General features: G+C 39.6%; 1 protein-coding gene across 1 annotated transcript in view; it reads left to right on the top strand.

Annotated features, from left to right (window-relative positions):
• The window catches only part of crybg2 (crystallin beta-gamma domain containing 2), a 154413-nt gene that overhangs the window by 80799 nt on the left and 59433 nt on the right, over window positions 1-14181 (top strand). The window contains exon 4 of the mRNA XM_028820004.2: window positions 893-2531. Coding sequence (XP_028675837.2) covers window positions 893-2531 — 1639 coding nt within the window. The remainder of the gene's footprint in view (window positions 1-892; window positions 2532-14181) is intronic.

Here is a 14181-nt window from a genome sequence, read left to right as displayed (position 1 = left end):
AGTTTTTCCCATCCATATCACCAAGGACTTGTGGTGCCTCCAAACAGGCCCAATGTGGGTAAACCCTGAGATGAACTGGTTCCTGCCTTGTACCCGACTATCCGCCACTCCTTAATTTGGTTAAATGGACCTGAGAATGTTATGATATATAATGTGTGGTCTGTAGGGGGCACTGCTGCTCCCCAAACACCAGACACAACTTGGCTTTGGCACAAGTTACGATTAAATAAGAGCTTTTATTGTGGGAAACCTTTCCAGTAAGCATTTCCCACGCCTCAACCATAGTCACAGTTATAAAGCACACAGCAATACTTTAACTGTTTCTCTTTCTCATCTGTCATCCTCTCTGTCTCTCTCTTTTTCTGCCTTCACTCATCCAAGCAAGTGTTGTCGTTGTCCTCCTCCTGATTCTAGATCCCGGGGTTGAAGCAGGCAGCTCTTTTTATGCAATTCCTAGAAATAATTCTGGTATTCCGAAGCTGTGGCTGAGAAGCACTTCCAGGTGATGCTGGAGCCCGACCAAGTAGGGCTTGCCAGTCCCTGCTGCACCCCCTGGAAGCACCCACAGAACTCAATGGGGCTGAGACATCCAACTACAATTCCCAGTGTGCTCTGTGGGAATCCATGGTGGCACCGTAATCCAGGGGGACTGCCACCTAGCATTTTGGGGGAGGCAATGCCCTGCAGAAGTAGTTTCCCCCATCTTTCCATGCTGAGAGTGATCCTGCCAGGGAGGGATCCCGGTGGCACTTCTTACAAATGTCAGCTTCATTCTGTATTGTCATGTAGTTTGTTCTGTGACACACCTTGTGATGGTGGACAGTGTGAATGGTCCTCCTTTCAGTTTTTTTCCTTTTGTTTTTACAGTGATTTTTATGTTTTGTTTTTGCAGGTCTCTGCCTGTACATGGAGCTGCTGGCCAACTGATACATGACAGATTTCTTTATGAGGACCCCACGCTATCAGAGGAGGCAGCAGAAATGAGCTACAAAACATCTAGTGGTGGGAGATCTGGCCTTGTTAGTTCCACTTTACATTTGAAAATACAGTCCCAGTGGAACCATGGAGATGAAGACCAGGCAAAATCCCGCACAGTGTTCCTGTTTTCGGACGAAAAAGACATAACTGATGGATACCTGCCGCCTGAAGCTAGAGCCGTCAATGGGGAAAGTCTGTCTCCAGTGCAGAGGAACAGCCGGAGGTTTCTTTTGCCAGATAAACCAGTGGAGGACGGTGCTGGAAGAAGGTTATTCACTTATGAGCCTCAACAGTATAATTCAGGGCGAGGTTCAATAAGCACAACGAATCACATCCGGGTCCCGGGAAATACAATGGAATTTGTTAATGAAAACAAAAATGGCAGTTTTCCAGCTCATCAAGTCCCTGCCCATCAGGCGGACGACAGAGTCTCCAATCACATGTTCATGCTTAAAGACAACAGCAACTCCAAAGGTCAACAAACCTCTGCTGTACAGACCAAACCCACTGTGCAAATTTGGGAGGATCCTCAAGCAAGTCTGACTTCAACCTTGAATTCCAGCTGTGAAGATGACTCTGACAAAGACAGCATCTTCAAAGCGGAGCTTGTGCAATTTATTCCCATCGACAAGGAAGAGGAAGAGGATGAGGATGAGGAAGCAGATACCTCTTTGGATATTGACAGTTTTGTGGATACTCTCCGAAGCATCAATCCTCCCGTAACTCTGAGGAGAAAGACAGGGACCAGGGCTCCAAGGCCAGTCTCCCTTCCAGCATCTTTGCCACCCATTGATGAGAACCTCCCATCTCCTGATGTGCCCCCACCACCCCTCCCTATATCTTCCTCAAAATCAATCGAGTGCATTGCTAGAAACCCTGTGAAACAGAAATTGAACCCAGAACTTCAACTTAAAGACAGGCTAAATTTATCCTTACCACCATCCTTGAACATGAGACAAGGTGGAACCAAAGAATTCCTAACCCCCTCAGAGATGATGCGCCACTTGGTGGAAGACAAACCTAGGGTCCCAACTGTAAATCGAGCATCTGCAGACAACAGCATTGTCTTTTCAAAAACCAGCATCCTTTCAGGCCTGGGCGCCTCTAGCAATTTGTTGTCAGGGAGGCTAGAGACCAGGTTGACCCCAACAGATGACAAGCAGTTCTCCAGACTGGGAAACAGCTTCCTTTTTTCAAACTACAAATCTCAGGAAGCAAGAGAGCGACCCATTGAAAATGGCAAACGCAGCTCACTGGCTGACAGTCTGTATAGATTTTCCTCCATGCCTGATCTTTCCAGCTCCGTAGAGAAGAGCTTAGGGTATGGGGATGTAGGCAAAATGAGTGCCTATGAGCGCTTATCCTTCCTGTCATCTCCAACAAGTTCCCTGCCAGGGACTTACGAGAGGTTAAAGGTTAGCCTCCCACCTTCTGTCCCACAGTTTAATAGGCAGACTTCCATGGACTCTCTGAGGGAGGTGGCTTCAGCTTCACCAACTGTCACACCACGGAGACACCACACTGTGAAATATAGAGCCTTCCCTGATGCCTACGTAAGTAACATTTCAGACTGGAAACAAGTCAGCCATATTTGTAATAAGAACATTATTTAAGTAATCAATTTGATTGATTGATTAATCAGTCAGTTAGTCAACTAAGTAATTCCCTAACCCAGGGGTCGGCAACCTATGGCACGCATGCCAAGTGTGACACACAGAATGATTTTTGTGGCACTCTGATTGAATTGAAATATAGTAAAAAATATTTTAATTACAGCACATGTGTTCACGCCCTTACCTACGTGTTGCGTATGCGACTCACATATAAATGGAAAATGTGTTCAGTGCAGGCCGTGGTAAGTTAAAACAAACCTCGTTATTATATTTTAATTACAGCGTATGAGTTCGCGCTCCGCATCCCCACCTACGTTTTGCGCATGCGACTCACATATAAAGGGAAACCATGTGTTCAGTTCAGGCTGTGTTATGTTAAAAAAAACCTCTTGTTATTATTAAGTAATATATTGCCCTAAAATGACTCATAAAAGACAAAAACTTAATGTTTGTTCTTTTCAAGATGAATAAATATGAATCTGTACAAACAGATGTGCTATGTGTACGTTATGCTGTGAAAGTGTTGTGTCGTACGTCAAGTGTACAAAGACATTATCAAGCTAAACATCGATCCACGTTTAAAAACTCTGATGAGAAAAATGAAGTTATAAAAGAAGTTGTCTAACACCTGAACATTCAGAAGCCTGCGTGAGGCTAAAAGAGATCAATTACATGCTTGATATTGAGCATTGAGCAAAGAGGTACAGGGACAAGGTTTGCATTAATTGAGTAATAGCTCCGATTAATAATAATGATTAATCCTATTTAGAATTCTTAATAACTTTTTCTTATTCAATCTATGTAAACTGTAATTTATAATTTGTAATACAATTTTTAATAAATGTGTTGAAAGTTAAAATTGGACAAAACATTCTTTCAACATATGATCCTATGTATTTTAAAATATTGAATGACCAATAATATAAGATCCGGTTATAACTGGCTTCAAACGTATATAATATATACTTTTGAAGCCCATTATAACCCGACCAGTTTTGATACTATATATAACAAAATTGTTAGAATTATGTCAGTACGCAGAAAAACATTGTAACATAGGTTCGCCATGACGCAGCTGAAAGATTGCCGACCCCTGCCCTAACCAATTGACTAAGTTGTTAAATCCTAGTCTGGTTATGTTCTTTATACATGTATCCAAAGGGGCACATACTCCTTGGGAGTGCATTCTTTCTGCACAGACTTAAACCTATACATGTCCCTTCACATTAACCTCATCGGAGATATTAAGAAAAGAGGAATATGGTACAAAAGAATGGAAAGATTTAACTTGCTTTAAAGTGCAGCTGTTACTTCTGTATGTACTGTACATGTATACAGTGTGTAATGCAATACATTCTATAATAACAGCCGAAGAGAAGCCATGGAACAATACATTTCTCTTGTAGCTCTTCAGTGGAGTCTTTGACGATTGTATCTTCGGAGGAGTCAGATGCATATTTGTCAGGCACAGGCTGGATGGGATGTCTTCCATTTGTACATTACGGCTTCTGCTTTCAGGAACATTTAACAGTCCATTTATTTTCTAGTCTAAATTAGCATAGGGCCGTCTTAACTTATGGGCACAGGTCGGGGACCCCAGGAGTGTAGGATCCCACAATGTTTCTGATACCTATGTATGTTTCTGTTTTGCAATCAAAACGGGGACCCAGCTCGCTACTTTGCCCGGGGGCCTGTGATGTGCCACCATAATTTGGGACAAGAAATGTAATGATTTACTTCATGAAGTAAAAGTATATAATTAACAAGAATAGCTGCATGAGATATGTAAAATATTACAACATGTGCTTTTATTTAAATGTTCAAAGTCTATATAGTCTCGATTGTAAAGGAAATTTGTCATTTTTCACCCTCCGATAGAAGATGTGACCCAAAGGGTGCGTCACTGAGCCCGGTAAACTAGACACAATTTGACAAAACACAGTTTAGGATTAAAAGCAAAGATTCTTATTACACACAGACACATTTGCAGACTTTAAGATCAGTCCAACACTGTACCGTTCAATAGAATGTTCCTTCTCCATCTCCTTCCACTACTCCATTGTGAGTGTTCACTACCTCCTGACTCTGACTCGCCTGGATGAGACAGCAGCTCTGTTTATGTAGGACCCAGAAAAACTTCAGTGCTACAGTAGTGCACTTTAAAGTTACTTCCAGGCCATACAGAGACTGCACAAAACAAAAGGGTTCTCCCTAGTAGCACACAAGGACCCCAACAGGGTTGCCCTTCTGTATTATAATTCCAAGGCAACCATACGGGTGTCCAAGTTGGAAGCCATCCCAAGGAATGCTGATACCTCTCACACTGGGGGATGAAGTATTCTCTATATCCAACCTCCTCCAGCCTGTCTATTATTCATTCATCCTGACAAAAATAGGAATTGAGGATCAGCCGGGTAACTGCTGAATACTTCCACTGGTGAGGTCTCCTTTAATAACACGGAGGCCTGCAGCAACGTCTGTGAACCCCAATCTGCTGCAGCCACCCTAATGTGGAGGCTTTCCATGACCCATGGATTCAGTGATTCCACAAGCTGTCTGCTTTATTAATGTGAGATTAAACATCTTTTTAAGAAACCACACTAAATCAGGAAATATAAAGAAGTAGTATTCATGGTTCCAATCCAGCAAGGAGCTGCCACAATTATGGAATCGTGACATATAAGAAAAGGTGAAATTCTCATCTCATGAGCGCAGATACATTGATAGAGAGGTAGTGTAGGTGATGAAAGGGGCAGCCAGCAATGACTAAAGGGGCAATAATTAAAAAACACAAATAAATATTTGCCTTCCTACCTTAACACATTATACAAATATACTCAGGCAATGCTAGATATTTTGTCTACTATATATGTATATATATATACAGTATATCTGTATGGAAAGTTTATGGGAATCGTTATACAATGTCATTGCATTTGTAAAGTGCTTTGGATTGGTATTTTGTATAGAAATGCACTGTTTAGGTTGAATTGTGACCACTTTTGTTAGCAGTTAGAATGCCTGAGATGACTCTAAGAGAAGCCTTTTGTGCACACCGACAGTGTGGCCCCCTAGTGGCTGGTAGGGTGCACAATAAGACACATGGTGGCCAGTTCAGCCCCCACTGCTGCTTGTGCTTGTGACCCTTAGAGGCTCCAGGTCTTCGAATACAGAAAACTGTTTACTTGTGATTTCTCTGGCACTTTGTGTCAATATGGTTTGTAATGTAAATTGAGCCACAAGTACACAGGGCATGGATACAATTTTTTTATTTATTTAATCCCATCTTGCATTACTGGTTCAGACAATATTATGTGTTTGTCTTTCTAATATTGTGGCAAAAAAGGAATCTAAAGAATGAAGGAGTTGTGAATTCATTGCAGTGGCTCTTCAAAAATGACAGACATTCAAAGGACAAGACGATTTTCAAAGATATTTACAAGGCCATCAAGACCCTAATGTTTAGACATAAATGGTGTCAATAGAGGCTGCCTGAGAAAGCCTTTTCCCACCAGATATATGAAGTTATTCTAAGCTGGGGTGTCACGTTGATTCCCACAGTGAGCCAAAGTTTATTAAAACACGTTTGTTTGCCCAGCATGTTGTAAAAGATTACAGCCTGACAACTCCGAGCTGCATGGGTGCGGCGGGCCCCACATGGGGAGTTTCAGATGACAGACAGCATTGCAAACATTATGAAAGGTGGGTGTGGTCACTACCATCATTAGGTGTACCGACACAACTACAGAGGCCACAACAATTAAAAGATAAAGGAGCTTTGATCGGATCTGCTAGCTGTGTACATTTTTAAAATTTTTGAACTTGAACATCTACTAATCTCAGCTGAAGTTGTATCCAGAAATGAAATGATGTACTGTGTGATGTTTAAAAACAAGTGAAGGCGCATCTACTAAAATTGTCATTTTGTATTTCATTGTGTTGACAGTTCAGAAGTTTAATAACAGTTCTTGCTATTAATCAACATGATACAGTACAAGCTAATGTCAAAATAAAAATACAATTATATAGGCCTACCTGTTATCAAACTTGCTGATCCAGTACAGCATCAGGGGCATGGCAGGAGCCGGGCGTGTATGGATCGTCAGTTCTTCACAAGGTGCCATCACTCATACTTCTAAATGAAAAGTGGGAAATGGACGATTTCATAAACATTCACCCACTTTGTGCCTGATGGGATGCTGTTTTGTTTATAATTTGTTTGAAACATATTTCTTATTGATTAATTGTTATGGTTTTGTGGGATGCTGAATTGAATACTGATGTTAGTTTTCTGTTTCACTTTCTTTCATGGATATTGTTAGGATTTATTTTTTTTTCCCATGCCATTTCTATTTTGTGATGCTGTTGTCATAGAGCTGCTGTGGTAATTGTGTTGGAGGTCACAACACATGATATCATCAGTGCGGTGGTATAAAAGTCACGCTGTTCACTTCGTCCCTTTTCAAGTTTGATGGATTATTCTTATGACCCATTGTGCTCTGTTTTTCTGTGTTAGTTTTCCTGGAATTTGAATCTTTGGGAGTGTTATTTTGGTTTGATGAAAGATGATTGATTTTCCAGTTTAACATATTTTGTGACTTGCATTTCATCTTCTGTTCCCCATTTCCAATTACAATAATTATTCCAATTATTTCTGCTATTATTAGCTGAACATTGTCAATATTAGGCAGAAGTTCTAACAGTAAGCATCACAGTCTCTATCAGCTTTGCTCATCTGAATGCTGAAATGTTTGTTTTTTGTTTTACATTGTGTAATCTCTTAAAGGATTAGTTCCGTAATTTGTCAAGTCAAAGTTGTTTCTTCACAAACCCGGTATACAATATGTGCATTTTGCCTTGTGAAGTTGTGTTCTAAAGTTAAGTGCTTTCTATAAATTTAAAAAAATATCTTGCCCATACTGGGGCACATTGTAGGATAGGAGGCGCAGAAGGAAATTTTTAAATCTTATCAAATATGTCAAGTTTTCAGTGAGTGTAACTAATTTACAAGCCTCAAACAAAGCCACAATATGAAAGCAAAACTAAAATTAGAATAATTAAAAGTCATAGAAAAGAAATTGTAATATGTTAAACAAAAAATAGCAAAGGTGCTGAAATCGCAAAACAGTGCAGGTTTCAGGGACATTTCCAAATTGTTTATAGCAATGACTGTTGATCGTTTCTAGGCATGTAGTTTGTAACTTGTATTGTCGTCATCAATGATGGTGATGTATCTATCCTTTTGTCTAAAAGGAAAGATTTGCACTCAATCCACAAATAATCTGCTAATGAAAGAGTTTTAGGGAGTTTGAACTTAGCAGTTGTTTAGACAGTGCTTGCCTGATTTTTCACTTTGGCTTAGGCATTTTTCATTATACTGCCTCTACCTGTTGTGACACAGCAACACAAAATAGTAAAAGACAATGCTAACAAGTCCGGGTCTGCAATCCAGAAACCAAAGACATATCAAAAATAATGAAGATTCACAACCCACAACTGTCAGTGATGCACTGAGTGAACTGCTTCCTCAACCTGAATATAAAGGAAGTGGGGGTTCCTCAGCAGTGATGTCATTCATGGTGGCTCCGCCTCTTGGGATTCCATCCTCAAGCCAATATGAATTTAATCAGGGAACACAAGTACCCAAAGCATAACTATTAAATAACATAAAAATGGAACAACAACAAAATATACATAATAGCATAAAACATATGAAGAAATATTAGTGCTAAAACAACACAAATGCCAAAAAAAGGGAAAAATGAGCCAGGCTGAAACATAGCCCTACCCATTTTTGAGTATTCTCAATATCAATCCTTCAACATTTCATCTGTGTTGCTCATAAGTAAACCTGGTGGTGGTACATTTTGAAATCTTATAAATCATATTGAAAAGGGTTAACTTGCTATATTCATTGAACATTTAATTTTTGCTTATTTCACAGCAGATGCATACTTCATTACTATATATTCTGCATTTCTGCAGCATTCCAGTAGATGGTGCTGTACAGATCCCTTCCTTGATGCTCATTTGTTACTTTTAGATGTTGCCAACTACATAAAGTAAGCCTAACATCACATTCTCAAGTCTGCTTAATCCAATTAATGGTTATGGGGTATCAGGACCTCTCCCAGCAGCATTTTAGGGCCCAACATTCCAGTTTGTAACCATCAATTTACTTTTAGGATGTTAGAGGGAAACCAGTGTACCCAGAGAAAAATCTTCTTGGAGAGAACATGTACAAATTGAGGCAGTGACTTTGAATAAATATCAAACCTAGGACAATAAATCTGGGAGTCAGCAGCATTAACCAGTACACATCTTCATTTTACTGTTCATTTAAAACTCAAAGTTGACAATAGATACACTAAACTTCGTTGTGTAACCAGATCAAAGGAGCAAGGTGAAAGCCTGAACATGACACAGGCATTTCACAAAGTGCATACCGCCAGGCCCCAGCGGGTCTGCCAGAAGGATGGCTGCATACCAGCCGCCACTAGTAAGCACAACATTTATCATCTGTAGTTTATGATTGATCTTAAATTCCACTGTGCCTGGTTGAACGTGCTCGTGTGGTTCTACTTTTCAATAATATTTACCAACTCAGACTAGGACAAAGAGAACCTCCCTGCAGCCACTCATTCACGTGCACAGTCAGCTACTTCAGAATATTGTAAAACTCCTGTCTTTTAGAGCTGCTGTAATCAGGTTCTCCTGATCTGTGTCGGTATTGTACAATTGATTTTTATTTGGATTTTCTATCTCGATTTTATTAGTTGATTATTTTCTCTGTTTGATTCTGACTAATTTGTTGTATACTTTGTCATTGTGATGGTGAATACTGTATACATCACTGTGTAAAACCGAATATAATAATTGAGTAAATCCAGAAGAAATATGTGTGCTGTAGTGTGCAGCAAATATAATCGACGATTAGTATGTCACCATGATGTATGCTTTAACTTTTTAAAAATACCATAATAATATTACTATATTGCAGTATTTTATAGCTAGATTTGATTTACTCACATCCACACACACAAGTATTTTAGCTTGTACTGAGAACTTGAGCAACTTTATGAGTTATAGAATGTGACATTTGAAATGCAAACAGCCAGACAGAAATCAGACAACAAAAGTACAGCTGTGGTGCTCCATTACAGTGTGAAGAAGGGATGTACATGGAGTTGTCTTGTTGTGTCCAGCAGAGAGTGTTAGTGCCATGGATGGATCAGGTTCAGCATTAGGAATCACACTCTGGAAAAGACGTTCCACTTACAGTTCCATCTCGGAGCCACAGCAGTGACAAAATAACCACAACAACAACATCAGTCATGACACCTAAGTCTCAGTTACTTGTACTGTACCCATCTGTTAGTTTATGTGTATGTCTGCTGTATGTTACATGTGTACTGCCATCTGCACTGTTTTGTTTTTTTTTTTACTGCTGGTAAACTGCATTATCTATATGTCTATTCAATTCCGCATTGCACTACAGTAGGTACAGTAAGACATTCTTATGCTACTTTTATTTTTTGTAGTAATTCCATTAAACATCATCTTACTGCCTTATTGTCTGTATATACTTCCCAACATCCTTCCCTGAATAACTGTGGCAGCAGAATTTCACTATGCTGCATTCTACACCCGTCCAGTTTGTTAAGCTCCTTGTTATTAATTTTACTGTGGAATGTGGCCCTGCTTATTGAATGGATCAAGTTTAAGTAATAAGCATTGATAAGAGGCTCTCAACTGAGTAATTTACAATCTGATTTTCAAAGAAGCTGTGACCTTTTCACTACAGTGCAAATGCTGCAGGCCATGGGATTTATCTTAAAGCTGTAGTGACCATTAAATGACTTTCCTTTTGTGCATGTATGCACAAGTAAAACTATACAAAAACCAGTTTAGATGCATATTTAAGCAGCACAACAAGTGGCATGGGAAGCAACTCTTCTGTGGCTGCCATGTTGGAGTGTTTGTTTTTCTTCTATGTAAGGTAATCAATCAAATAACAGGACATTGTAATGGGTAGGATACAGTCAGGGAATGGCATATAATAAGCACCAACCAACCAGAGGGTGATGGGGGTCAGAGATTTTCAAAGTATTTGTTTTCATCAGTTGAAAACTCTGTTATAGTGTGGATGAAGAGCAAGAACAGTGACAAATGTTTGTCTTTTTAAACAAAAATGCAGTAGGATCTTTATCTAATACTAAACAATCCTTTATCATATAAATCCACAATCGTACTGTCAGAAGACCCCTGGTAAAAGTTGATAGAGATGACAAAGCAATTTAATCCAGATGCAGTTGAAGTGTGTAGATATTTGGAGAAAGAAAGGTAAAGGAGGGCCACAATTTAATACTCTCATGGTTGAACAGATCATTAACCGTGGCACTGCAGTCTACCTGGGGTCCAACGGTTGTGTGGTCTCAAAATGCATGGGTACAGTACTGCTTTTTGTAACATTAAGATAAAACCAAATAGTGCCTAATTAGGAATTTCACCACCCAAAGCAAAATAAAGAACTTTCTTGATGTTTCTCCTGGCACAGAACCAAGAAGTACTTTTTTAAAATATTTATATATCACAAGAAAAAAAACAAATGCAGACGATGCTTAATAAGTTTGAGCTCTGTAATATAATGATAATAACAAAAAGCAGAATAACAAAAAAGATTCTTCCATCTTCCACACCTGTCTTATCCAGAACAGGCTCATGGGAAAGCTGGAACCTATCCAAGCAAGCCTTGGTTTTGAGGTTGGAATAATCCCTGAACAGTGCATCAGACCACCACAGCGTGAAGACACACACACATATTTATAAGAGAGCAAATTTAGTATCGCCAAAACACCTAACCTGGATGTCGTTGAACTTTGGGAGGATCCATGTAGGGAGCACCCAGGACTTGAACCCCAGTCTCCTTGTTACAAAACTGCAGTGCTATCATTGTGCCACTATCCTACTCCAAAAAAATATAAATGCTGTGTGTATTTATTATGCATACCATTATGCAGCCCCCCCTGACGGCACCCACAGCACTCAACAGGGCTGAGGTAGAGTACTCCAAGTCCCATGATGCTCTGTGGGAATTCGGGGCATCCCTGCAACCCAGGGGAGCTGCAATCTAACATTCTGGGTTATGCGCATGTGTCCTAAAGATGCTGCTTTGCCCCATCCTTCCATGTCTTGGATGTCCCGACCAGGTTGGGCTACCAGACATCTCTTACAATACATACTGTATATATATATATATATATATATATATATAAAATGTGTATGTATACTGTGTATTGTACAGTATGTGGAAAAAATAACATTTCATAAGTGAGTGCAAAGCTCATTAACCACACAAACCACACATAATATTATTAATCTTCACTGTTGCCTGTGGTCATTTTTTGCGGCAGTAATATTTAAATTAGTTGGATAAAGGGGGCCAATCCCACTCCCTATTTCTGCTAGCTATTGTTTCTTCATCAGTTAACATTTGAGTTCTGTTTTGTTGAAAGTCATCGAGCCACCCAACCTTTGGATTCTGCTCTGAGTCAAGCATGGCAGTCAAGAAACTTGTCCACATTCCTGTTGTGCCAGGTACTCATTTTCTGCAATAATGATAACAAATGATTCCTTTTCTCTATGCATCTTTGAATATTCCAATCTAAACCAGTACTACAAGGCAAGCTAAGTGCACTTTTCTCCTTAGACATTTAAGTGGTTTGTCGTCTGCTGCCTGTTTTAAGGTTGGTTTGTGTGTTTTTAGGGTTAACCTTAGGCATAAGATAAAAAAGAGCCTCTTTGTGAGGGAGTAGGTGCATACTGTCTGTACAGGCATATATACAGTACATGCTTAGGGTCAAAGTTTCATTTATTTCACAGCTGTCACTTCAAATATTAAAGACTGTAAAATGTAATAAAAATCTTTACTAAAATATGTAAGGTGGGGCTCAGCATGAAGCTTCCGTTTCAAGATCTTCCACATTCTAGGTGCCCCACTTTTTGGGCGTTGGACACACCTGTCTTGTCTGAAACGTGCACAGCTTCAGCCTGAGGCCATCGTGATGCCATCTGTGGAACTGAGTGCTGTTCTCTGTGTCTGTAATGTCAACATTTAAGCTGGGATTTACGTCGACAACGCAACCACTTTTTTCTTTATAATAAAAATTTGCAGTGGAACTTTTGTTTGTTTTCTATTTTTTTCACAGGGTTTCCACAAAATTACAACTTTTTTTGATATTTGTAAAAAAATTGTTAGGAGAATTTGAAGGGGAATGCAGTGCTTAGCTGCAGCTAGTTTCAGACCCCAGCCATATCCCTATGTCTGTAGCATTTGGGATTCATCTCATTCATCTTCTCATTCGTCATTGCTCATTCATCTTCTATCTAATTGAGTTTCCAGCTTAATCACAGATTTGTGCTTCCAAGGTTAACTGGTACCTCTAAATTGGCCCAGTTTACACATGTGTGTCCCTGCAATGGACTTTCGTCACATTCGGAGCTGGTTTCTAACCTTGCGCTCAATGTTCACAGTATAGGCTCCAGCTGCCGGCAACTCTGAAATAGAGTAAGCAGATTCACAAAATGGATGGTTGGATCATTTAACATTAGTACTGTCTCCCTCCCAGCTCCTACATTGTTTTTTTCTGAAGGATAGAAGATTTCACAGATGTCATCAGTACTGGTATCTAATGGTGGTGTGAAAAAGTAGAAAGGAATTACTTAAATGTCAGCATATATCTGTAAATCAGGCATCAGCTTAAACGTTTTTCAGTATGTGTTGACTCTAATCACACAGCATCAATAGAGAGATGTGAAAGCAATATATACAAAACAAATGAGGCACATTACCTGCATTGTGAGGGAGTGTCAGTTACAGCACTACGGCCATGTGGCGTGTTTCCCTGTGGGTGATCCAGGTGAATGCAGTGCAATTCAGGTTAACAGGAATACAATAAAACACAAAAATGTCTAATATAAATGTATGATGGATCGCAATGAAACAAACTACACAAGGTAAACTGATAGCTCCAGGGCAAAATTAACAGAAGGGTCTGATATCAGAGTCAAATCAAGATTAGTATGACATAGACAGAAGATTTGAATTAAAGCATAAAGGTGTAGGTGTAAATGAATTAAATTGCAGAAGAGGAGATTTGAGTTTTCAGGCATGAATGGCCATGTCTACTCTGTTCAGTATCAGTCGTGCCACACATGTGCTCCGGATGTCCTGTGATGGCTAGTGAGGGACAGATTAAGGATGAGCATATGTGCAATTAAGTGACATGAAGTGAGCTAAAGCCATAGATTTACGTTCAGTTCAGTGTATGCTGAGGGGTGTATTTAATCTGCACAGTTTAGAGTCCACAGGGAAGCCAGTGATCATCACAGCACTACAAGGTATAAGGCAAGAAACTGCTGCTGGTAACACTGGGCATGCCTGTGGAGGGAGAGGTAAAGAAAGCACATAACTTGCAATCAAAGTACACTAACTGAAAAAATGTTATAGGCATGCATTTGATTTTAATCAACTTAAAGTTTAGTAAATTTTGGTCAGTTGTTTTAACATAGACAGAGTGACAGCATAAAG

Source organism: Erpetoichthys calabaricus, chromosome 14, assembly GCF_900747795.2.
Source record: "Erpetoichthys calabaricus chromosome 14, fErpCal1.3, whole genome shotgun sequence".
NCBI lineage: Eukaryota > Metazoa > Chordata > Cladistia > Polypteriformes > Polypteridae > Erpetoichthys > Erpetoichthys calabaricus.
This window is presented reverse-complemented; position numbering and strand designations above follow the sequence as displayed.